General features: G+C 44.1%; 5 protein-coding genes across 12 annotated transcripts in view; 1 reads left to right on the forward strand and 4 right to left on the reverse strand.

Moving 5' to 3' along the window:
• Positions 1-11049, reverse strand: part of LOC138182538 (homeobox protein OTX2-A) — a 32476-nt gene extending 21427 nt beyond the window's left edge. The window contains exon 1 of one of the 2 annotated variants that reach the window (XM_069118497.1): positions 10494-11049. The gene's annotated coding sequence lies outside the window, so the exon portion shown is untranslated. The remainder of the gene's footprint in view (positions 1-10493) is intronic. The other variant, XM_069118498.1, reaches the window with a different exon arrangement.
• LOC138182536 (kin of IRRE-like protein 3) overlaps positions 1-24326 on the forward strand; it is a 174963-nt gene that overhangs the window by 6457 nt on the left and 144180 nt on the right. The window lies entirely within an intron of this gene.
• On the reverse strand, positions 16354-19857 carry LOC138182841 (sodium-coupled monocarboxylate transporter 2). 3 transcript variants are annotated; one of them, XM_069119118.1, is made up of 9 exons: positions 19604-19857; positions 19274-19492; positions 18810-19155; positions 17971-18125; positions 17732-17872; positions 17554-17662; positions 17236-17457; positions 16658-17163; positions 16354-16583 (listed from the first exon to the last, which is right to left on the reverse strand). In XM_069119118.1, exons 2-9 carry the CDS (start codon positions 19489-19491, stop codon positions 16490-16492), a joined length of 1791 nt encoding a protein of 596 aa, XP_068975219.1. In that variant the 5' UTR covers position 19492; positions 19604-19857; the 3' UTR covers positions 16354-16489. The 3 variants fall into 3 exon arrangements, with proteins under 3 accessions (XP_068975219.1, XP_068975220.1, XP_068975218.1); XM_069119119.1 differs by having other exon boundaries at positions 17635-17662; positions 19274-19857; XM_069119117.1 differs by having other exon boundaries at positions 19274-19857.
• LOC138182844 (KICSTOR complex protein ITFG2) lies at positions 20354-22561 on the reverse strand. The gene is made up of 6 exons (XM_069119127.1): positions 22415-22561; positions 22116-22335; positions 21688-22004; positions 20900-21612; positions 20607-20841; positions 20354-20550 (listed from the first exon to the last, which is right to left on the reverse strand). Exons 1-6 carry the CDS (start codon positions 22559-22561, stop codon positions 20371-20373), a joined length of 1812 nt encoding a protein of 603 aa, XP_068975228.1. The 3' UTR covers positions 20354-20370.
• LOC138182842 (mitochondrial inner membrane protease subunit 2) lies at positions 22579-24228 on the reverse strand. Of its 5 annotated transcripts, none has more exons than XM_069119124.1 (3): positions 23592-24228; positions 22860-23181; positions 22579-22779 (listed from the first exon to the last, which is right to left on the reverse strand). In XM_069119124.1, exons 2-3 carry the CDS (start codon positions 23163-23165, stop codon positions 22579-22581), a joined length of 507 nt encoding a protein of 168 aa, XP_068975225.1. In that variant the 5' UTR covers positions 23166-23181; positions 23592-24228. The 5 variants fall into 5 exon arrangements, with proteins under 5 accessions (XP_068975225.1, XP_068975223.1, XP_068975222.1 ...); XM_069119122.1 differs by having other exon boundaries at positions 23553-24228; XM_069119121.1 differs by lacking the exon at positions 23592-24228 and adding an exon at positions 23472-23552.

The following is a 24326-nucleotide window of genomic DNA, read 5'->3' on the forward strand; positions in this document are numbered from 1 at the left end:
GATCGAGACTAGTCGAGAATTTTTGGTGGAGGCGGCCCACCCCTCTCTGAAATGGATTTTTTTTCTTCTCTCTATTTTTCACGATAGTTTTATAGAACGACGGAAGTCGAAAGTGTGAGGGTAAAGCGAACGATCACGACGATCGCCCTACCAATCGGGTTCCCGGACCAGGCGTATCCCGAGTCTTTTAACCATTTGACACCGGCGACACGTAGAACACATTCTGCAGGCGTCCCTCGTAGGCGCAGATTCCATCTCACGCGTCAACCTGTCGGAGCGTCGCGTTTCTCGAAAGCTGACGGGAACGAGCTCATGGATGCGCGTTCGACCGTTCCCGGCGGGACGGATATTTTTTCCTTTCTAATCTTGTCCAAACTTGATACAACGTAATAAGCATAGCAGAAAAATTACGTGAATCACGACTGAACGATTCGTTGAACGAAGGTATATAATTTAGGAAAGAAAACGGATGATTTCGTGCAGCATATGCTCCGCCGGTTGACAGTTCCGAAGGCGTAAACGACGTTAACAAATTTGCAAGGAATCGACGACTGGAGCCGTCGCGATAGGGAGATGAATCGGGGGTTGACATTGCGGCCTATTTTCACGGTTGGTGGCAGGGGGCCATTGTACCGCGAAGGCCGTTTATAGGGTATTTGCGGGGGGTTTCCTGCGCGCAAAGATTAGCACTCCCAATGGGATTAAACATCCCTTTTCTCTATAGCATATATCGTGCCACGTGTGTGTTCGGCCGTCGGAGCATCGTGGCCAACCAACGAAAGAGAAAGAAAACGTCGACTGGAAACGGTGCTCCGCACAGACTGCGCAAAGCCTTCATGGGGGGTTTCTCACCGCCCCTCGGGATTCTCCTATCTCTCTATGTAGTTAATCACTGGCAAACGACTCGTTTATTGGTAGCAAGTTACCTAATACCCGGCTCCATCCCAAAACGTTAATAGAATACAGAGATTTTATCGCGAAATGGAACCGCGAACATCTCCTCTCTGCGAATATCTATCGTTGAAATCGTTTTTCTCTTTATCCTCGATACGTAGACCTTAACTTCTTCCTCCATGGGAGGATAACGACCGATTAATTATCATGGGGTGCGAAATAGACCGAATAACACTCTTTGAATAGTCTTAGAACGAGAAATGAACGGAACATCGAATACGTCAATGCATGTGTACCGTTCCTGCAAGTACACGAAAAATTAATATACGTGCTAGGTAAAAACACGCGTCCGGTTCTCATAAGGTAAGGTTAGACTGGACAATGAAGCTAAGGGCGTAGGATTTATGGTCCTGCCAAAACGATGAATGGAAACCGAATGGATGCCCACCCTCTACCACATTACGACATTTACCCCTAAAGGACGTTAAATTAATTTATATTTCCTGCTTAAGGTGACAGGTTGCCTCTCGATCAGGTGACTCGACCTTGTTCTATTAGACATCCGCCTAAAGGATGTAATCTCATTCGGATTGTCAAACCTGTGTCATTCCGATTCTCGTCGTCGCTTATCAACGATCTCGCGGTACTTCGTTCAGGCTTCGAGCTTCCATTCATGGAATCTTAATCGATCCGAGGAATACCAACCGCGAGATCCATCTTACGAGAGCACGTTATGTTCGCCTTTCCGTTCGGCGAGATTCCGATCTAACTAGTTTGAAAATCTGTCGTTCGAGTTGCAAGTAGTAAATTTCACCGGTATTCCGTTCGGTAAAAAAAAAAAACGTCTGTTCTTAAAGATCGTATGATTTGAAAAGCGTTTAGAAATGTCGTAGCCCGTGCTTACAACACGCCCCATCGTTGTGGTCGCCTGTAACCGCGTTTTCGGAAAACCAACGGACGTGAAAACGTTCGACGAAGCGTTAAGTGATGCAAAGTACAAAAAGGTACATTTGTCCCATCTGCAAGGAAAAGGGGATAGTGTGTTCTTCGGAAGCAAAGGAAGGGAGCTAAGTAGAAGGCTCGCACCGCAGGCGTCGGTCGTCAAGGGACGCGAGGTCCTCTAGATTGGATCTCCCTTCGAGTTTACATCGTTTTCCCACTAAAGGAACCGCAAAAACCTCCGTAATCTCCACTGGTCTGTTCCGTAGATTTCGCGCCGAAGAACACGCTTTTCCGACGCTTTTACCGCGATCTTCCAACTACAGTTTCTTCTATATCTTTTGTCCGAGTTTCCAAAAACTTCTCCATCGATATTACACGTTTAGAAGTCTTGGTTCGCGTAACTATCGACGATAGCAACGCCCAATTTCAATCGTTACGGAACCGGTTTGATTCGAAACTCGTCGCGAGACATACGTAAGACGATTCCTTAATTATTCCATCGTAAATCTAACCCACAACAAACCTTTCTACGCGATCAAACAGTGAGCAACGAGCACGCACACGGGATCGACGCGTTCGTTTGAACGCCATCGCTGATAATTTGATTGATAACTGAACGTCCAGATCGGACAGGTATCGAGATCAACGACCAGACCGCACGCTTATTTTGCCATGGAAACTGTTTGAAATTCCATCTCACGGCTGACAGATGTCCTAAAGGTAAAGCGCGATCGAAATCACGATCACAGTCACGAGCGATCACCTCCATTCAGCCGCTCTCTTTTCGTTTTCCTTTTTCATCGTTTCTGTGCTTATCGCGACTAGGTGGATCGGAATGGTTGCTATCTCGTTCGCGTTTTATATTCGACGCTATTCGACAAACGTTCGTCAATGCGCGAGGAAGCCGCAAGAACAAAACGAGTCCACCGATGCCGGCGAATCTAAAAAAGAAATCACGATAACGAACGCGTTTCGTAATTACCGCTCGTCACATGCCGTACGATATTTTAACGCGGTTACATTTACCGAGCGCAAGGTCGTAAAAATCTTGATTTATTTCGTAGCAGAGGAGAATCAGCGAGTCGTTTAATTAAACGCGCAGCGATAAACGCGTGACTCCTTTATTAGGTAGCTCGTCCTATCGATCCGGTAGCCCGAACATTCGGCAACGTTAACCTGTTCTCTCGTGACCGTCGAATTATATGGCCACGTTGAAAATCGACAGGCGCAGTGTGCTCCAGTGCTGCGAATGAAAAGAACGCTACTGTGCGCCCTAATGGACGAGGCGTTGTGTTTTGCATCGCTGGGTTAACCGCTGATTCGTTGGGCTCAAAGCAAGACAAACTGAGAGAAGTAAGGGAGAAGGCTCGTCTATTCTTCTTTTTCGAAAACGCTTCGACAAATTACCGTACAACACTGTGCCACCCTGGTTTGTCCTTCCACCGCGGTGTTCGATTCTCTGTCGGTCTCTGCTTATTTCTCGCTTATCAGATTTTCGACCCTCTCGTTTCCTCGAGTTGCTTCTATTTTTCCTCCGCTCTTTTCCTTCGATCTTCTCGCTGCTAATGCTCCTCGTATTTCCTCTCGTCCAAGGAACCGCCTCCGTCTTCGTCTTCGCCTCTGCCTCTGCCTCTGCCTCTGCCACTGTCTCCGCTTCTGCCTCTGCATCAACCTCGTTTCAGCTCTTCTCTCGTCGGGTTTCGGAGGATGCTTTTAGAAGGCATTAGACGGGGTGCTCACGGTTCGTCGCCCGTAGTCGCTTTGCATTAAGGATTCACGCAATGTGCTCGACGCGATCTCTCTGCCCCGTTCCCTTGATCATGGTCTCTCCTCTTCTTTTTTTTTCCTTTTCTCTCCGTCGATAGATACCTCGTAAAGAAGTTGTTGCGCACCGCGTTATAATTCGACGATTCGAGTCGTAAAGGATGATTTTTACGCGCCGGCACACGGAACGTTTCACCCCTCGGACAAAGGATTAGTAGTCGGTGATTTTTCCGCGAGATGCTTCGACGTGGTTGGTTTGCCCGGGACAAGCCCCGCTTTCATCCGCGAAAAATTAAATTGGTAGCAGCGACGGTGTTCCCACGAAACGGGATGCCAAAGAATTTTTCCACGTCACAGAATGGACAAAACGCGATAACGTACGAGAACTTTCACCTTATCTTCGACCGAGGGATTAAGGTCGTCCGTGTCCGAACGTTTTCGCCGCGTGTTCGGGTCGCGCACAGGTCAAGGTCATTAGCATGACCGAGCCACGAAGAAAAGACATATTCGCGAAAGGGACGGCAAATCGGTGGCACAATCCTTAATTAAGGGATGAGGCACCCGGTGGCCCGAGTCACAAACCACGCTCATAAATTCTTCGGCAAACGCAGCCAAAAAGTAAAAGTCCGGTGGTCGGGGAAAGAAGAAGAGCGATCGAAATAAAAAGGAGAGCGAAGGTGCCGTTGCCGGCGATGATTCCGACAAAAGTACAGTCCTCGTAAGAATTCGCTGCTATCTTCTCTGCTCGAAGCAGTCGAAATCGGCCATGCTTCGAACGTTTCGCGTTCATCTCGTATCGTCCTTCGAGTCCGTGGGTATTTAAACGAAATACGCGTGCCAGTAACGTCGCTAATGACCGCGCGTTCACTTTGAAGCCGATTACGATTTACCGCCTCCGTTCCCATTCTTCAGTTCGTTTCGCGAAACAAATTTCTCGAAGCGTCGCTACCTCGGCTCGTGCTTACGCTCTTCTTCGCAATAAGACGCGAACCATGACGGTTCGCAAAGATACACGACGCGTTATCTCGGACTTGACAAGGGCGATAAGTCGACTAGACGTTTGGCAGCGAAGTTCTTATGGTGTTGGCTGTACCATGTATGGCACCCCGCGTCTATATATAGATGTGGGACAAACGCGCACACCCATAAAGGACATTCAACGTTAGCGTGGAACGAGCCTCGAGCATATCATGGTAGGAACGGAATATGGGATGGCATGGGAGATGACACATGGTCTGGTCGCCGGTTGTGCGTCCTGTATTGCCGACCAAAGTGTCAGAGGGAGAGGAACGCGCGTATACGCTATGGTCGCCGGTAGAACGAACAAGGAAGCTTCTATAGAAGCACCAGAGAGAGGCCACCGAGCAGAGATCAACGGAGAAACGAAGAAAGATAGACGAAGAGTCGAAACAGGAGTGAGACGAAGGGTAGGAGAGCGCAGGAGAGGCCGGTTAGCTCTCTGCCACAAGCCGCCGGCGCGAGAGCACAGTAGCGGCAAATACCCATAAATATAAAATATGTCTCTCCTTTTCACCCTTTTGCACGCACACAACCCTACCCGTGTAATATATCGATAGCGGGATACACGCATCCACCGATGCAAAAGGTTCCTCCTCCTTATCTTTCTCGCTGCTTTTCCTTCTCTCGTTTCCCCCTTTTTCCTTTCTTCGGACGTTTTCTTCGCTCTTCCATTCTCGCGTACACACGAGTATCTACCTCAACACCTTTGTGTACAACATTCCTTGACTCTTCTTTCTCTCCGTACTACCTCGTCCTACCTCGGTCGTATCTTGCTCTTCTCGTTTCGCTTTCCGTCCGAAGCTCGCAGCTTCTCTCTTTCCCCTCTATCGTCACTATCGCTCGGCTACGTGAAATCCGCGACTCCTTCTACCGCTGCAGCACCGGACAGTCGTGGAATAAAGGATTCCCCGTGGTTTTTACAATCTGCCGACCATGATTACGATACGTTAGCCGCGGTAGAACGTTTTCGGTAGCACGATCCGTTTCAACGCTATTACCGCGGCCCCGTTTCACCTCTGCTACCGTGGCTTTCGTTTCGCAGCTTCTGCCCCGTGCTTTCGTTTCATTTCGTCGGCCATCTATCATCAACGTGAAACTTAATTGGCCGACGCTTTTACCGAACTGAGCTAACTGGCTCGATATTTTCAAACATTCAAATTTTTGCAAAGCATCCTTCGAGATTCAAGACTCCAGACTACAGTAATCTAGTATCAAGCTACTCGGTCGTACTAGCTGTTGTTCTAACATTTTCGTTTAACGGTTTCGCGAGACGGACGAACTGCGAACTCGGGCGAGGCCAAGGTCGATTCGTAGGACCTAACAAGGGCATTTTACCGCGATCGAAATGAAAATTGGAATTGTTTTTATTGGTCGGTGGATCGGTGGTTTGGCGCAGTTATACGGTCCGGTAAGCGCGCATAATCACGCCAGGAGGAGTGGCAGAGGCCGACGGATCGGCTTGCATCAGAGAAACGCGCGGTAGCGGAGAGCAGAGGGTTGAGTTCGGTGCGAGGAGGCAATTTAACAGGTACAGTGACACGTCTCGTTTTGTTGTTGTTGCCGAAGCTGCCGGCGCGGCACGGCACGGCACGGCGCGGCGCGGTGCATCTCGCGCGCATATATGTATATAAGGCCGAAGTAAACGGAAAAAGTGGAGGATGAGAAAGGACGAGGGGATGAGGAGCGGCTAGTCGTGAGAGGAGAAGAACTGGAGAGCGACCGAAGGACGAAGAGCGGAGAAGCGGAACGACGACGAAACCCGTTCTCATTATTATATTCATATTCAGAGCCGCGCGATGTGGCAAACCCTCTCTCCGCCACCGCCTCCGCCTACTGCCCTCACTGTTCACCTCTTTCTCCATCTCCCTACGTGCTCGTTCGTTCGAGCGCATCTCCGACGGCGTAGAGCGGTATAGATATAGCGGTATAAAAATCTCTATAAAAAGTTGAAAAGTGCCGCCGCCGGAGTTGAGGGGCGACAATGGATGAAATATGCCGCTCCGTTCGACCCTACTGGAAGCCTTAAGGTGCCGGACACCTCCTTACACCTGCGTGCGGCTCCATATAGTGCCTTATTATAAACCGACCTGACCGGGAACCGCTAGGATACAACCAACAACGATTCACCAAATCGATACGTCCTTTCTCTTGAATTATTCCTATTACGATGATTCGTCGGGTCATCCTACGGATGCGCGTCCGTAACCGCGAGTCAACCTTCCCACCGTTCCCAATCTTTCCCTTTCACGAGTATTCGGTGGGATCGTTGGCTCGTCGCACCGTCGTCTAAGCGCGAGGTGAACACATTCATCGTCGCGACGTATGACTGCCCTTTGGTCGGGAAACGCGACGCTAACGCAATACGACAACCGGGGAAATTTAGCAGACATTCGCGTTAATCGGTTCGGCGATCGATCGAACGTCGCGATATCGCGTCGACTATTTATTCGTGAAAACGATGTTGTTTGGTTCGAAGAGAGAAGAAAGTGCGGGGCACAGGTTAGTCGAAAGCTGCTTAATAAAGATCCAGCGGTCGCGATATTTCAAACGAAACGGACTACATCGGTCGTACAATGCCAGTCGTTAATAATGATTTGTGCTAGTCACATCCTGATCCAGAGTGCCGCGCCAATAAAAGTCGTCTTTTTAGCCGACCGAGCAACTTTTATTTTCTACGTTCCGCTGGCGCGAACGTTCGAACGAGCCTCTGCCAGCCTCGAATATCGTCGTTCGTTAGAGCATTGGTTTTATATCGCGGCACAGAAATCTAGCTGGCACGAGCGAGAAGCGGTCCTGTGGAAAGAAAATGAACGATGATGCGCATCCAGGTGCTTTCAGAGCAGGCTTCTGCTGGCACCTTTTGCCGGATAACTGGAACCCCCGGTGAGTTTCGACGAAACCACTAATTGGTGGAGAGGAAAAGAAAGTGGCACTGGATAGTGCAAAAGGGAAAACGTGTCGAGGACAGTTCGTTTGACACTAGAGAGGGTAAAGTACGACCACAGTAAGCCGAAAGCTGTTTTTGAAAATGACAATGAAACTGATTATTAACCGGACCAGGGGGCCTCCGTTGTAGTTATGGACCCGCTATGCCGTATCGAAGGAAAGCTGTCTACGGTCTTTTCAACGCCAAAACCGCAAAGACAAACAACCAAAATCTATTTGCAAACCCATCAAACGTTTCTCTTTAGGCGCAAAAGTGCTCAGTCGCCTAAAGGGATATACTTAATACTAATCTCAATAATTTCTCCAATATCACTTGTCCGGTTAGCAGAAATTTTGCTGGAAAGAGCTACGCGTTTAGCCAATAACGGGCCGGCAACAACGTTTCTTCTCGAGCTGTCTCAAACAACAAATTCCGTGTTTCTCGTTCTCGAATTAGACGCGGTCGATAGTCGGAGCGATCGGGTTTCTTCGAACAACTTCTCCCAATGAGTATAGTCTGGACTAAATTATTCATCGAAGAAAACTTTCCACTCGAGCGGAAGATGGTTCAAGGCCCTCTGGACCAGTCCACGTATTTCAGCTGTTTCGTTATCACCGATTCCCCGTAATACTTTGCCGAAGATCGCGCAGCTACGTCAGAAAAATACACGCACGCCGCGCCGTAGCGCATTTCTGATACAGCCTATTCCCATTCGGCGTGTCATCGCTCGTAAATCACGTACCAACGGCACATACCGGTCAACGCGCGATTTAATTTACGACCGCATTACGACACACCGATGCATCGAATCGGTGTTTCGTCGTCGATTTCGCTAAAAACGTCAATGTACTTTGAAAAAGATACGTCGATACGTCGTTGACTCGCTCGACGACCGGTACGTCGGTCGACCGACGTGCGAGCTTACGCGGAATTTTCAAGCATTTTCGAAGAAATTCAACGCGTAGAGAAGAGACGTCCTGGTCGATCGAAGCGATTCGAATGCTAAGAGGTACGCGATAGTTTAGCGCAAGAATTCAAAGAAGGCGATAAATTTACCGAAGGAACGGGGAATCGCGGTAGCTCGAGCATATCGTTGCATTTGGAAACGTTGAATCGAGCCAAGACATAGATTTCGATAGAAACTTTGAGAAAGGTCTCTCGTTTGATACGACGTCCGACGGTCTGCCAGGCTCGTCGCTGACTCACTCGACTCGGTCGGCGAGAACGCAGCTGGTTCGAGGCAACACGGAACGGTCAGGTCGAACCTGACCCCGTCGTAGCCGTTACCGTTTATGAGTGACGTCTTCATGTCTGGCTCTGCGGGGCATTCCTCGTTCTCATTGTCCGTTTGTCCGTCAGTTCGTTCGGTGCCTGGACGCAGGACGAATATCGCCAACCCCCCGTTGTCGGCCACTTCTTGCCACGAAAACTTATCCCCGGCAAGTGTCCCGCAAAAAGAAACAGAAAGCCACGAAAATAATCAAGCAGCTCGCGCGCCATCGCAAATTCCGGCTATTTCGTATCTCGTATCGCGATTCGTTCGCCTCTGATTCCGTCTGGCCATGCTCGCGTCGCAATTCCATCCAATGCGTCCAACTTGCTTCAAAACGCTTCTTAGCGCTATGAAATGGAGCGTGCCAAACGAAACGAAGACGATCTCGATAGCGCAAGGTGGATAGCCGACCGTGCGTACGTTAGCGGCGGGAAGGTTCGAAACTGCGGGCGCGCGTACAAAAAACTGTTACAAAGATTGATGTCTTTTGCATGCGGCACGCACTTCATTTTCACCAACGGTGGCTGTCTTTATCGAGAAGCCACGTACGCTCGTACTTTTCGTGACGATTAACGGAGATGACGTTGCGCTATTCGGACAAATCTATACGATGGTTTACCGCTGCTTCAGAATGTCCGTTCCGAAAGAAGACGCAAAACCGTTCGTGAATGGACCCGAAAGGTGATAAAATACCACGGAAAAGAGAGAAGGGTGTTTCGTTAATTGGCCGCAATTAACAGCATAAACTTGCGATTCGCTACCGTCATTCGTTCAAACGGAAATCACCGACCGTCCTTTCAATACGTTCGTGAGATTTTCTCTGTCGATTATACACGTTGGTCGAATTACGGTCGAATTTCCGAACTTTTCATACGTATCGTGCAATTAAAACGAGGAAGGATAACGAAGATCGAAAAGTGTACGTGTAACGAGCACAAGAGGCTGATAGTTTTCGGAACGTCTACTAGAATCGAAAAATATATTTTATTTCGGAGATAGAACGTAATGGATTTCATTCATCGGACCTAAGCGTAGGGCGTGTCACGATGTCGACGAAGTTACACCTAATTTCGTATAATAGGCGCGATAATATTCGAGTTTAACGGTCGATCGTCGAATGTTTCTTGCGAATTCTCACGATGTAGATATCTCAGGCGTACAGATCCGTAGCCATTCTTCGATAGCGATATTTATATCGTTGTAAAGGTAGTGAAAAGCAAAGTTTGATAATACAAAATGCGTTAACGATTCTCGGTTCTCCTAGATATTTCTAACTGTTTGATAATAGTTCGACCAAGGGAATGTTATTAAACATGGGCTGTGACCCGTCCTCGTTCTCATAAGAACACGTACACGGGATGTTTACCTAAGCTATTTCAATATAGCCGACCATGATGTTGCAAACATTATATCAAACATCATTCAGAAGTATTTCCTTAGAATATAGAAACATCTAGATGACACGTTGTTAAATCTTTCAAGGAATTTTCAAACAAATTCGGAATAAAGGTTTTCAGACCGCCACGGAAAAAGTGTCTGACCTTCCTATTGTCAAGACTAATCCCCGCCTCGTTAAAAGTACGAAACGAAGAACTACGTATTTATATCGAAAATCTGTAACGGTAATTGTTCCACATGAAAAGAAGCGAGCAAGAATGAAAGATTTCCTCTTACCTTTCCGATAATTACCCTCGACTTGTACCGTCCTTTCCTTTCTTCGTAGATATCCTTTGGCTGTACCGGCAGTCCCGTTTTGGCTAATACCGCCGCTTCTGTATACGATACCGGAGTCTTTGTCCGGCGTTCCGTAGGACACTCGCGAATTCGTAGCCCCGTTCTTCGGAAATTCTATTCGTATCACACGCGTGTCACGCGAATACAATTCGTAACCGGACGTTTGTCAATCTGTAACACACGTAATCTGTAGCCGATTCGCGAAAGTGCTGTAATTCGATGTTGGCTTGTGCGAGCTTGTTAACTGTCTTTAAAATTAAGAAACTAAATCGTTGCTGACATCGATAGATCGAGAGAGGCGTGCACGATCGTTTCGTGAAACTCACTTGGGCTCACGAGCCCGTGTATTTCGTTTAAAAGCGACTAAATCTCGGATAGTCCCTCAGCGGTGGACTTCTCTCTCTCTCAGCGGCGACGATACACGGCGGTGACGACGGACGACGCCGTTGCTTCTTGGTACCGCCACTCGATAGCGCTGCCTTCGTCCTCCCAACTCGTCCTCCTACCTTCTCCCTTCTAGTCCCCACCAGCTCCCTTCGAACCAGCCTCTACCACATCCACGGGGAACACATACGCCAACTCGCGAGGCTCGGTGTGTCGCGGTCCGTGTTTCGCCCAGGATACTCCCGTGATGTCCGTGAATTCGCTGGCTAACGGAGACGAGGATAGAGTGCGCCCAAACTTCTCGCTTATTCTTCTTCGACTTTTCGCGCCCCCTCGTCCCCCTCTGCCCTTACAGCGCGTGTTATATTTTTCTCTTTCTCGCTCTCTCTTTCTCGATCGAGCTACTCGATGGAACACACACGAAGATACGAGGGAGCGACGGCTCCCGTACGTCCGAGAAGGAAGGCAAACCTCCAACGTCGGAGAGAATATCGCGGACTCTCGTTCGTTCTCCTACCTTCTCTCATCGCATTCCCCACCAAGCTCGTGACCAACCTCTGCCTCGATGGACACACGCGTACGCCTGATCGGACGCGCGCTGTCTTTCTCGCGTGAACACCGACGCGATATCACGTTGGTGGAGTCTCGAGGGAGAGCAGACAGAGAAGAAAGAATTAAATAGGTGTGTACGGACTCGTGGTCCGTCCTCCTGCTCGCTCCTCTTACCCCCCTCCGACCTTCGATCCACGATTTAGTTCGATGCAACACTCGCCGAGAATTTTAACAGCGATCGTATTACGCGTTCCACGTAACGAGGAAAAGGAAGCGCGCGAGTCCTGGCAGAATGTTCGGCGCGGACATAAAAAAAAGCTTTCCGCCGCCCGGTGTCGCGTCGAATATTTCCGACCAAGCGCTACCGGACTATCGACACCTCCAGATACCCGACGATTCTCTGCGACCAGCTAGAAATTTGCGAATGTCATCTGTCAGTCACTGGGCAATAACTTGGCTCGCGCAGCCCTGAGCGGCGTGTTCGTTTCGTTAGGTAATCGTCGGGCAACCGGCACTTATCTTCGACACGCAATAAGAAAACTCGTATATATTTTTGTAGTTTGATATGAAAGAGGGAGAAGCGATACCTTCGCAGCGACCTCCTCCTACTACTTTCCTTCGCTCCCCACCATCGTCGAAGGATTCGGTCTACCTCGAAATCCAAGCGAGCGCACGACCTCGAAACGACGCGACGTCTGGGCTTCGCGAACCGCGGCAAACCGAACGACCTTACCGCGACCGGCAGCTATCGGAACGTCGCGCGTTGAACGATATCGTTTAAACGGCCGCAGCTAGTTCACCGTCCCCAAATTCGGGAAAAATTTCGCCAAATACTGAGCGAACTCGGTTCCGCTGTTCGCCCTGTTCGTTCCACGCCCCACCACTGGTGCACGCGTATCGCCTCCACGAAACGCACTCGCGCGCAGCATCCTTCCACGGAACACTCATACACGCGAAGCTGACGGTGGGAAGCAAAAGACAAAGACGGCAAGTAAACGCGCAGCCTCCGCATGGACCAAAATGGCCGGTCGCTAGCCGACCGATTGGCGGGATGGAAACGATAGGGGCGTGGTGAGGTTACGCCACGTACCTTCCAACCGGTCGACGATAAAAATAAAGATCTCGCGACCAAAGTGGGGATGAAAATGGAGGGGAATCGAAGAGAAATACCGAGCAACAGCGTGGAAAGGGGAGAGCGGGAGTGCAGGGTGCACGTTGCATTCGTTACGCGTTTTCGAGGGGCGAACGTCGCTAGCGGGGTAAGGATTCGGTGAGTAGGGGAAAGGACTTTTTTATAGATCCCCTCTGTCCTTTTCCGTCGAGCTTTGCTCTCTCCGGGCCTCTCATTCGTCCATTCCTCTCTCTCTCTCTCTCACACACACACACACTCGCGCGCGCGCGTTGTTTCGAGCTTTCTCCCTTACACGGTGTATCTCTGTGAGAACGTATGCGTCGCGCGAAACGTACCATGGGCAGGGTATATACGCGCATGCATACGCGAGAGTACGGTGAACGCGAAGCAGGATCTATATGTTGGTGCGTGTCACGCGAGCGCGCGTGTAGATCGGTGATCGTCATTAAGAGAGATGCTAATTGAAGGTAAAACGCGGTCGAGCTGTTGGCTCGACCGCGGATATACGCGATACCGTCCTCGAATTGCCAGCAATATTTTCCCATATTCCACCGTATCTCTTCCTTCTCTTTGTCTTCTACCTTTCTCCCTCTACTCTTCGCGTCTACGTTACGTATCTACGTTAAGAAATGTCAAAGTTCGTCCGTTTTCGTCTCTTTCTCGGAGAATAGCGAACGATGAAAATTTCCTTCGATATCGGTTTGTTGTCTCTCTCATTCGACTGGTTCCTAACGTTGACAGGAGGAAAACGTAAACAGCTGGTTCGCAACGAATTCGACGAATCGCAACCGGCGTACAGATATCGTCGGTGAGAGTCGGCTAGTCTCGTGCGTGTCGCGTGATCCTGCACGCTTTCGATGCCCATTTTCGTATCGGTAAGCTACGCTTCGCTTCCGCGTACCTATAATTTTCTAACGCGGTTAACCTCTTTCTCGTGCACTCGCCCCGTGTAATTTTACTCGAACAGATATGTTTTTGTACGGTTGATGGGTCCAATTGTATTGGTCGTATCGGCGCGATACACATTCAGCCGAGTGTCTCCGCGCGACGATATCCCTTCTAGCGGGTGTCGGTCTCGTGGACATGGCCAGGCGACCGTTGTTGTTTGTTTGTATATGCTATACGAGCAGCCGGGGCACGGCCGGTTGCATTGGTTGCAATGAAAAGAGAAAGGGGAGGTAGATGCGTATATCGTGTTCCATTCTATGGATACAGGCGTACGGTGTGTGCGGTTGGGGCACGACGTTCTAGCCTGAAAATTGAATGTCAGCCAAGGAAGAGATGTCACAATATTCCGCATGCCTGCTACCTAGCTACGTTTCTATTGCGTCTCCTTTCTCTCTTCTTTCCTCCGCTTCGCTCGTTGCTTGTTTCCGAGAATACAAGAAGAACGCGGCAGACCGTCGGGTATTCATTTTCATAGGGTGTGTTTACTCTCTCGACGGTAACATCGGAGGGTAGCTGCGAACACAAATAACCGCGCAACCAGGAGAAAAAAAAAAAAAAAAAAAGAAACAGGCGAACGTGTAACTAAAAATATGCGAGATGCCAGAGGCGTTTAAACGTAGCGCGAAATGATAACGGAACGGGTGGTAAAAACAATAACGAAATATAACGTTGCGTGCAATGGGAATTATATCGTCGAGTTAGAATAACCTTTCTTCTCTCAAATAACGCGTAATATTAGGATTTTATGCATGCATAAATTTCACGTTGCCTTCACGACCTCCCAATTTCCTATCTTCCGAGTTGACGCGTAAATCAACGATCGCCTCGTTGACCGAGAAATCCTTTCGGCATCTGTGCAGCCTATTGGCCGCGTCTTTTCTGAAAAAAGCGTGTCCTGCTAGGACACGAGGTTACCGCCGTAATCCGACGTCCGAATGTTTGACAGAATAATTTTCACGTTAGCAGGGTGCATTATGCTCCTTTATGCTCGCGCCTGGCCCTACGTATTGTCGCCGAAATAAGCCGTATCCCACACCGTACGCGCCCCCTTAGCTTTTATGCGCTTTTGCGCGTATACCGTGACCTCACAAAAACCGGGGAACCCCGTTATATAGTTACACTCGACGAGACACGAAGAAAGAGCGACGAAGAAGGAGAGATTAGAGGACCTGAGCGAAACCTCCGTCTCTATACATATATACGTCCATACGCATACTTGTACAAACCATACGTTTCTTCCTCGATACTTCTTTTTCATCCTCTCGCCGACTTCTGCCTTTCCTTTTTTCACCAACCTCTTCGCGAAGCTGCTTTAACATTCGCGCACGCACGAACGATTCTCTTCTCGTCAGGCTAATTAACGAAACAACAATATCGTTGCAAGCTTTTCGACGAATCGATGTGGTTGATCGGCTATTTCACGAGCGATCAAAGCTCGAGCGAAGAACGTCGGTTGAGAAGATGGTAAAGCTAGTTAATCGCGTGAATGCAACGAGATAGTGGCTCCGTCACTCGACACCAAATCAGACAGAATCTGTCAAAAAACTGTCACCCGACGACAATGGACCGACCTCTGGCTCGAAAATTTTACCTACGCGGTGAAATGAGAGCGTAGAGAAAGAAGGACGGGACGCGACAGGAATGTAAGTAGGAGGGCCTTTGCCACCTATATTTGACACCTTTCAGTCCAATAAAATAAAATGGTTCGGTGGAATGTGGTCTCCCGTTCGAGACAGAAGTGGCGTTTCTACGTCAGCCGTATAACGTCCCTACCAAGCCTTCTCTCCAACCATCTTCTCTGTCTACCGGCCAAGTTCTTCTGAAAGCCGAGGATAATATCTCGAATCCTTGATAAGGGTTACTTCCTTCGTCGACTTTCACCTCGGAATCTTGACGTTTTATTCCTTTTCGCCGGATCCACATACGTAGTTTTCTAAAAATCGAGTTGTCACGATAAAAGAATTTCGTAAAAATGCGCCAAAGTGTGAAGCAACGTTCCACCGTAATGAACGCGATCCGAATGCTTGTAAAAGGATTAAACACTAGAGAATAACGCGATAGCTTAGAAAGCTGCGTTAGTTACACATCCAAGTTCGGTGAACCGTGACTGATAGCACTGCGGTCAAAGCATTATCGCATATACGCGTCTTTCCTACGATTTTAATATATCTTCGCTATTGATTTTTCATAGAGACTGCAACAATGTCGTCGCTATTGTGAACGATAACAGTAAGCCACCGGACGATAAATCGTAGCGAATTTTTCAATCTGTGTCGCGAGTTACCGTTTATGAAACGATAAAATATTTGCAATAAAACGTAACAACTTTATGCCGTATCGAACGGACCTCGAGTTCGATGAAAACATCGTATAAAATTAAATTACGGCCTTTGAACGTAGCATTGTTTGGTTCTTTTCGAATGGACCGTATCTTTAAAATTTCATTGAATGGAAGAAGCACGGTCGTAGACACGTGCAACCATCATCGCGCATATTTTACGATCGATCTTTCGCGGATTTTCAAGATCAACTCGACGAATGACTGGACGAAAAACACCCTTCGCATTTCCATTCGTCCTAATCCGATAGGCATCGTTCCTCCAGATGTATAAACGAGTTGTTTGTATTGAGATGCGTGGGACAGATATATAATCTAGTCAATTTGACACCCTCCTCGAGGGTCTAATGGGTGCTTTCAACCCAGAACGAACCAGTTATGTAGAACTTTGTTATGCCAAATGGTCGAGCAGGACTCTGCTTCGATGCTTATCGCACGGCGATTCGTTTGTCTTCGAAGGTTCTTAATTTTATTAAAAACTTTCTTTCGCCGTAACGTACAAATTAATAGTCGTTTAGTTGGACTTTATGTATTCTATGAACACAACGTCAGAGAGAAGAAATAAAAGCAGTTACGTTCGTTTTACAAATTCAGCTTTTCCATTTCTGCATTCTTCACCAGCGTGTTTGATATCGAATGCATTGGAACCTCGGTGTATTTTTTCGGTGGTAGAAATCTGAAACGACACAGCCAGGCTCGTGAATAGTTTTGCCATTTTTCATCGAAATTAAAACGAATATATTTCCATACCTCTGAACTATCGGTGGAAAATGATTTCTATCCACTTCGCTTAGATCGTTAACGCCAAACAGAAAACTGACTATCGTTCCGACCACCATCGATATCAGAAAACCGACCAAAGCGTAATACATGAACGATATGGTAAACAAAATAAACGGTTCGTCGTCCGAGCTCGATAGAATGTCATTCGTATTCATTGTCGTTTGGTTCGACGCGATCTCCGCGTTTAAACAATCTTCGGTCGACGTAGAAAGCGGTGGGTAAATTAACCGTTTTTGAATCATGTTCACTTGTGCCCCGACTATGATCCAAATCATGGACAACATGGAAAGTAATCCACCAGCGATAGCACCTTTAGACGTTGCCCATGGTACTAGCATTCCCAGGGTGAATATACCTAACATGGCTCCGCTCGTTACACCGTGAAGGGTCAAAGAAACTCGAAAAATATCGCCTAAACGATCTACGATGAAAACCAGCGACATACAAATTAATCCTACGACCACTACGATAGCCTGGAAATCATAATGTTGTTAGTTGTTACTTTTGTCCAAAAGGACGAGCAAAGATGATACTTTATGATGTACCTTCATAATTTTCGCTGCTCTCTTCTCTTTCTCGTTACTATCGGGTAAACAAGGATCGATAAAATCCTCGTAAATTGTACCAGCAACTGTGTTCAAATTAGCACTCATCGTCGACAGGCCAGCGCTGACAAGACCGGCTAGAAAAAGACCAGGTAGTCCTGGAATATCTGCAGCAACGTCCAACACATAATATGGAAGTAATTGGTCGCTCCTGGAAATTACCTGCGAACCAATTGAACCTTTACGTTTTTTTTTTCTTTTCTTTTACAACGGGGGATGTAATTAATTTCTGTTTACATAGAAACGAAAGGTACGTACGTGTGTGCTTATAGGATCACACTTATGGTATCTAGCGTACATTATAAGACCGGTAAAAACCGATATCCATTTTATAGCTACCATACATAAACCCATAAACGCTATTGCCCTGACGAGATAAAAATCTTGTTCGTCAGAAATTTCTTTCACCTTCGAGAAATATTATCGTGATACTCACTTGTGCGCTTCCTTCATATTCGGCACAGCTAGAAATCTTTGCATTGATACTTGACTGATACCGAGCCCTGATAACCACGTCATCGACATACCAACTGACATGCCCCAAAAGGAATTTCGAACGAACGGACTCGGATCCATGCTGCGACGTGTGATAAATAGCAAATTAGCAGACGCTTCGATACGAGGTAATGATAATAATAATAATAATAATAATAAAAGTTCTATAGACGATCATACTTCCAAAACACTATTCTGCTACCCTCTTCCGATATTCTCCAAGTCTCGAATATACCGCCTACAGCCATAGTACCCAATATGAATACCGCGAATAAACTTCCCAACGTTACAGTCATTTGAACAGTGTCAGCCCATACAACGGCTTTCAATCCACCCTAAATATTTTTCAGGAAGATATTGATTATCGAAACGAACGTATTGATAGCGTTATTGTTCACGATGTGTGGTGTGATGAACAGCTTTTTACAAAATATTTACATAAACGTTGTAATTGCTGGCCGTATCTGGCGATAATATTATAAGCAGTGTAAACATTTGACGAAAATCGACGCGCCGAGAAGACGGCTCGTATAATTCCATGTTTAATCGTAATTACATTTTATTCGTATCTCCCATATGATTTATCAACTATATAGTCCCTTATACGCGATAACGTTGGACATGTTTGTAAATATCGCGTATCGTCGCCTATCGTTCCCATACGATTCGCCTAATTCCCAGCCGTTCATTTTTTCAGCCGATGAAAACTGATGTTCACGTGAGAACGTTTAAAGATCGTTCAACGGTCCAACTAATCGAGCCTATATGATAATAGACTGGAGTTTAGATGTTATTCGCAATTTCGTTCTTTATAATCTCAAAGCAAAAACCGAGTACCTTTGAAATGGTTTAGAACGATTATTTAAGCGTAACCTACAAGAAGGCCATTGAACTTTCCATACTAAACTCCGTCGACGCGAATAACTCGTAAGTCGAGTGTTAGTTAGGCTAGAGTTCGATTCGACGATTCTTAAAAGCTATTTAAAAGGAAAGTAGGAAGTGTACATGATATAACTTACGATAGTCGTGTAGAATATGCACACTGTACAAATTATCGGGGTGATCAAGTGAAGATTGATGGACGTTGCCTGGGAAAATGCTAACGCTGGTACGTATATGATCAGAGGGACGTAAATGATCAAAGAAAGCGTGTAAAGAAACGAGGCGAATGTCCGAACGGGCCTCGTAAATCTCATCTCCAGGTATTCAAACGTGCTGGTCAGTTGTAATTGATAAAATACTGGCAAGTAGATAAGCGAAATGAGAGCACACGATATAATCGATGTAAAAATGCAGGCAGCATATTGTGTACCATACTGATATACTTCGACAGGTACAGCGAGCAAGGAAACTGCCGATATGTGACTGAAATAAATCAAAGAAAACAATTTCTAGTTTCAACATGGCGAAAGAATTATTTTTATCGACGCTTCGATAGATTCGCGTGCATTCGTTACAAAATATAATTTCCACAGCTTTTTACCTGGCAATTAAACTCATGCTAACTGGGAAACAGGACATTGTTTTCCCTCCGAGCAAATACTCGGTAGTGTTATCCTGTTTCTTGCCAAAACAGCCAAAATAAATCCCTATGAGGACGCTGACCCCTAAGAGACCACTGAACAATGTGTAATCAGTCCATCCGAACGTAAGTTGTTTCAGTTCTTGTCCGAGCAGTGATCTTGTTTCGTTTTCTGTCATTCTAAAAACGATGAAGTTGAAATTGAGGATTAACTCACGATAGAGCCACTTTCGTTCTCGTCGACTTAAACTAAACTCTGCTCAGCTATTGCAACGGACAAAACTATTTCACCTTTCTTTTTATTTGCAGTATGATAATAGTCGATATAATACGGTAAACGATTATTAGTAGTCCAATATTTGTCACACTCGTGTATTGATCTATTTCTGTTACTCGTTATCGAAGATCGAATTCATCGATACGTAAATCAAGAATCAAAATGTAGCGTGTTAATTCAGGAGATTTGCGGAAAACGTCGACTAATGGTCAATCTATAAATATGAAATTCAGCGATTTCGTAAAAAGACGGAAAAGTACTCGATGCGAGCTACATTCTCACTAATAATGATAACGTTCAGCATAATGCTATATGTTTAACTGATTTTGCACGAACATCTGTCTAATTTATGATAGGTAGATAAAGTTCCATCTTTCGCAATGTTATGCAAATAGTTGAGTATCCTTAAACCAGTCTCTGGGCTGAATCTTGAGTTCTTCCGCTACCGATATCATTCCCATCTTGTTTGCTAAAAATTTTCAAGAATCTTTTTCGGTCATATATCCTTCATTCTAAGACGGAAATGACGACGAACGTTAGGTCAAACGAACGGGTCCTGTCAATACGCATAAAAACTGTACTCGCGAATGGAAATGATATGGAAATACGAGCAATAAATTCCCTGGACGTTGAACAAATATCGTTCCTATCTAGAGCGAAGTAGTTTGTAGAGAAAGAACAACAGGATTGCTTTATAAGAATCTGCATATATTCCTTATTTTTGTAATTTTTTATAATTTTATAATTTTTTTTTTTTCTTATAATTTTACAGAATTAAATCTTAAGATATTCCATACAGCAACCATTCAGTTAACTCTCGTATTTTCTGTTGTTTCTCCATCTCGGTACAGTTTCCTAGGAGATTGTCTAAAATTTTCTTCTCTTCGGAATCGAGTTCGTCCATGGGATTCAAAGGCTTAGTAACCATACTTGGAAGTGTAACATCGTAATAAAGAAATATCTGCAAACATTAATACTTATAATTTGTTTGGTTTACAAACGAATAATAAACTTTACCTTATTATTGAAACTGTTATATACGAGACAAGGTGTTGGAAAACCAGGGGTAACATTATAGTTACCAGTACAGAATGCTCTAACTGGTTCTTCAAATTGAAAACGTACGCTATTACGTTGTTGATCTAAAATGTAGGTTTGCCCGTCCCATGCGCAAGCAACTATTTCGTCAGAACCATCGCCGGTTACGTCTAATCGACATAGAGCGAATATTTGATGATCTACTTGCATCGACCTAGAAAACATTATGTAACCTGTATCGTTGCTAAATATTTGCAATTTTGAAATCTTACCATAGAATGATTTCGTCCTTAACTAACATTATTGTCCCATCTAAAGTAGCAAGAGCGTAAGGTTTTCCTTGTAATAAATTATCTTGTATATTCGCGTCAGTTTCGGTTTTACCTTTTCCTTTTGCATCTTCTATCTTATTGTTACCGCTATTATCTTGATACGAAAAATGCTTATATGTAGGTAACAAAGAATCCTTTTCCGACTTAATGTCGTAACCACCAAGAATTACGTTGCCTCCAAAAACATTACCATCAACTTGATCCCGACTAGAAGGATCGGTACTTCCAAAAGCTTTATTCGTTTTAGAATTTTCGGTCGTTGAATTTTTCCTACGCCCTTCCATGATACTAAGGCTACTTTTCCTTATCTCTGATAGCGAATTATTTTTCTTAAATTCTAATGAGACAGATTTCAAGTTCTTACCACATTGCACTTCATTTAAAACACTCGATTTGAATAATAACTCTTTACATTCGTAATTCGACTTATTTTCTACTACACACTCTAGATCTCCGATGATTTCCGTTGAAATATTTTGATTGCGCATTCTTGATATTCCCAATGTTTGATAATCCACGCAGCTCGCTGCTGTTTCGTTACTTTTCTGATTAATTTCGTCTTCTAGATGACAATCTTCTGGATTACATTTAATTCGCATGAACGTTCCGCCAGGTTGAGCAACTAACAACGTTGGTGTTCCATCTGCCATATGCTAAATAAAAACATCAAAATTCGTTATTACCATAGATTAAAGAATTTACCTTTCTTTTATACAAATTTACTACACCTGTAATGTGACTGTTCCTATTTGATTGGCACATTCCCATTTATTCAGTCCAACTAACTTTCCTCTACCTAATTCTAGATTACTTGACCATCTGTAAGATCTAACTACACGATCGGTCAAACCAAGTACCATTTCATTTGCACCATCTTTATCGACATCTGCTACTAAGACCATTTTTGTATTAGTTGGGATTCTTTGTACATGAACACACTCCATTTTACCAGATAATTCATTAATTTCATTATTGCCATCTATTTGATCTAAACTTGAAGAACTTGTCATGTTAACACCTGTTGCGATATCCGTGCTTGGATGGCCTATGATTTTTATCCAATAATATACAAATTATAATTATTTTTAAACAGCAATACAAATACATAATATACACAACACAACAGCAATACATAATAATATAATTTGCAACTCGCCATGTTTTATGTTGTCTTGATCAATTGGTTCCTTGATTAATTGTTGAGTAGAAGTTACGTTGCTCATACTAGGGTTAACAGATCTTGGGCTGTAAAAGATATGTGCCCAGCCATCTCCACATATTACAACTAACGCATTTCGTCCATAATTAAAAATATCTCCTATCGCTACACTAGTTATAAGGCCTAGCCCAGGTATCTTTTGCCATAACTCTGAGCCCTGTAATATAATAATTTAGAATAAACAGCGTAACAATTCATGCCAATAAATTATTAGTAAATTAGTAATATCAATTCACTTTAAAAATATAAAGTTCTCCTTCCGCTGTACCAATAACTAATTCATTGTCACCATCATTGTCAACATCTCCTATCGTTAAACCATGTCTACATACAGTGCCAGGTAAATCCCATTGAAGTCTTTTAACAAAACTAACAGCCCTCATTTTCTCTACAACAAATTCTATCTAGCGGGTACTTTTGGTGAATTTAGTGGAAAATTATGATTTGTCATAGAAGGATAAAGATATCGCCAACGGCTAGGTGGCCAGACTATGGAAGTAGCTTTAGCAGTTATCAATCCAAGAGAAATTGGTCCGAAAGTATTAGAGTCCATGGAACGTCCAATATGGTCACCTTCTACCCAACAATGACCTTCAGGTATCTAACAAATAGATATGAATTTCCTTATTATTCATAAAATTCTATAAACAAAGATTTATGGAGTGAAAAATTCTCAAATACCTGTAGAATGTCTGCTTTATAGCCATGTGTGCGTACAATGTCTCCAGAAAGTCCTACAACTCGCTTAATCAAAATTTGTTCTGGAGTTTTTGGAGATTTTACAGTTACTATTTCGCCGCGTTGAATATTTTGTGTACGAACTGCTCGACGATTCAGAAAAACATAATCAGGATTTCTTTCATCAGGGTTTAAGGTTGGCTGCATAGAAACTCCTTCTACTTTGGCTATGTAACCAACTGTATCCAAAAAAGTGATCCCGATAGGGATGCCTATAAGGATACCCGCAAAGAAATGTCGTACTTTCATCTATCGCATTTATCGACTACAAATAATAAAAATATTTTGAATTAAACATCTATAAGTGTATACAAAATTACATTTATTGACTATAATTTTACAATAACAAATATGAAGTTATACTTTAAAGAGAAAATCTATATTACTTTTTCATTATTGTAAAATTATTAACAAAATTTTAATATAGTTCTTTATTCATAAACTGAAATAATCTTTTATAGGTTAACATATAAAGCTTAAAACAAACAATTTATTTTAGTCTCAAATTTTTTATAGCGTCCGAGGATTTATATTAATAAAACTTTCATGATTTACAAGGTATTAAACAGATCTTATTGTTTGTTAAACTATGAACTCGAAATAAGTAGAGGTTACAAAATAATTTTAATGTCATACATTTAGGTTAGGAAAACTAATCTTGCTACATATACATACATATTTTACATATACATAGATCGCAATATCCAATGCAATTATACAATGTTTTAAATTATAAACTAAAATAATTATTTAGTAATGATACTTGTTCTTTGTAGATTATACTTAGTTCCATCATAAGCCTAAATTATTCATGCAAAATAGATGATTATATCTTGTTACAAACAGATTTAAGATCAATATTTTAGTTTTAGAATTCCAAAAACAAACATGAATTTTGATATAATAATATTATTTATTCCTTTAATAACAACGATGAAGGTAACTGATATTACTAAAATGTACGAGCTTAAATAACCTATCATTTAATGGACCGGCATTTTTATTAATGAACGAATTATCATTAAAAAATGCTCCTACTTCCACTAGAATTTAACTATGCATATATACATATATATCTTAAAGCAATTGTTTAAAAAAAATGATTTAATTATTATTAAAGTCATTTATATATAAATGTTGCATGTGGGAACATTTTTAATATTTTTACGATTGGGCGTAATTTTTAAACTATAACTGATAAACATTTACGAGGTCCGCGTTTTCTTAATAGTAATACATATTACAAAAAAATGCGCCAACTCTATATTATTGACATAAAAATTTTTTAAGATATATTTAATGATAGTTTACATTTAACATTATCTATTTATATAGACATCATATAACAGTACTAATAACTTCATCTCATAATGGCTATTAAAACATGATGTGAACATTAAAATACGTTAT

The sequence above is a fragment of the Bombus flavifrons genome, chromosome 8 (genome assembly GCF_040668555.2).
Source record: "Bombus flavifrons isolate JBK064 chromosome 8, iyBomFlav1_principal, whole genome shotgun sequence".
Taxonomy (NCBI): Eukaryota; Metazoa; Arthropoda; class Insecta; order Hymenoptera; family Apidae; genus Bombus; species Bombus flavifrons.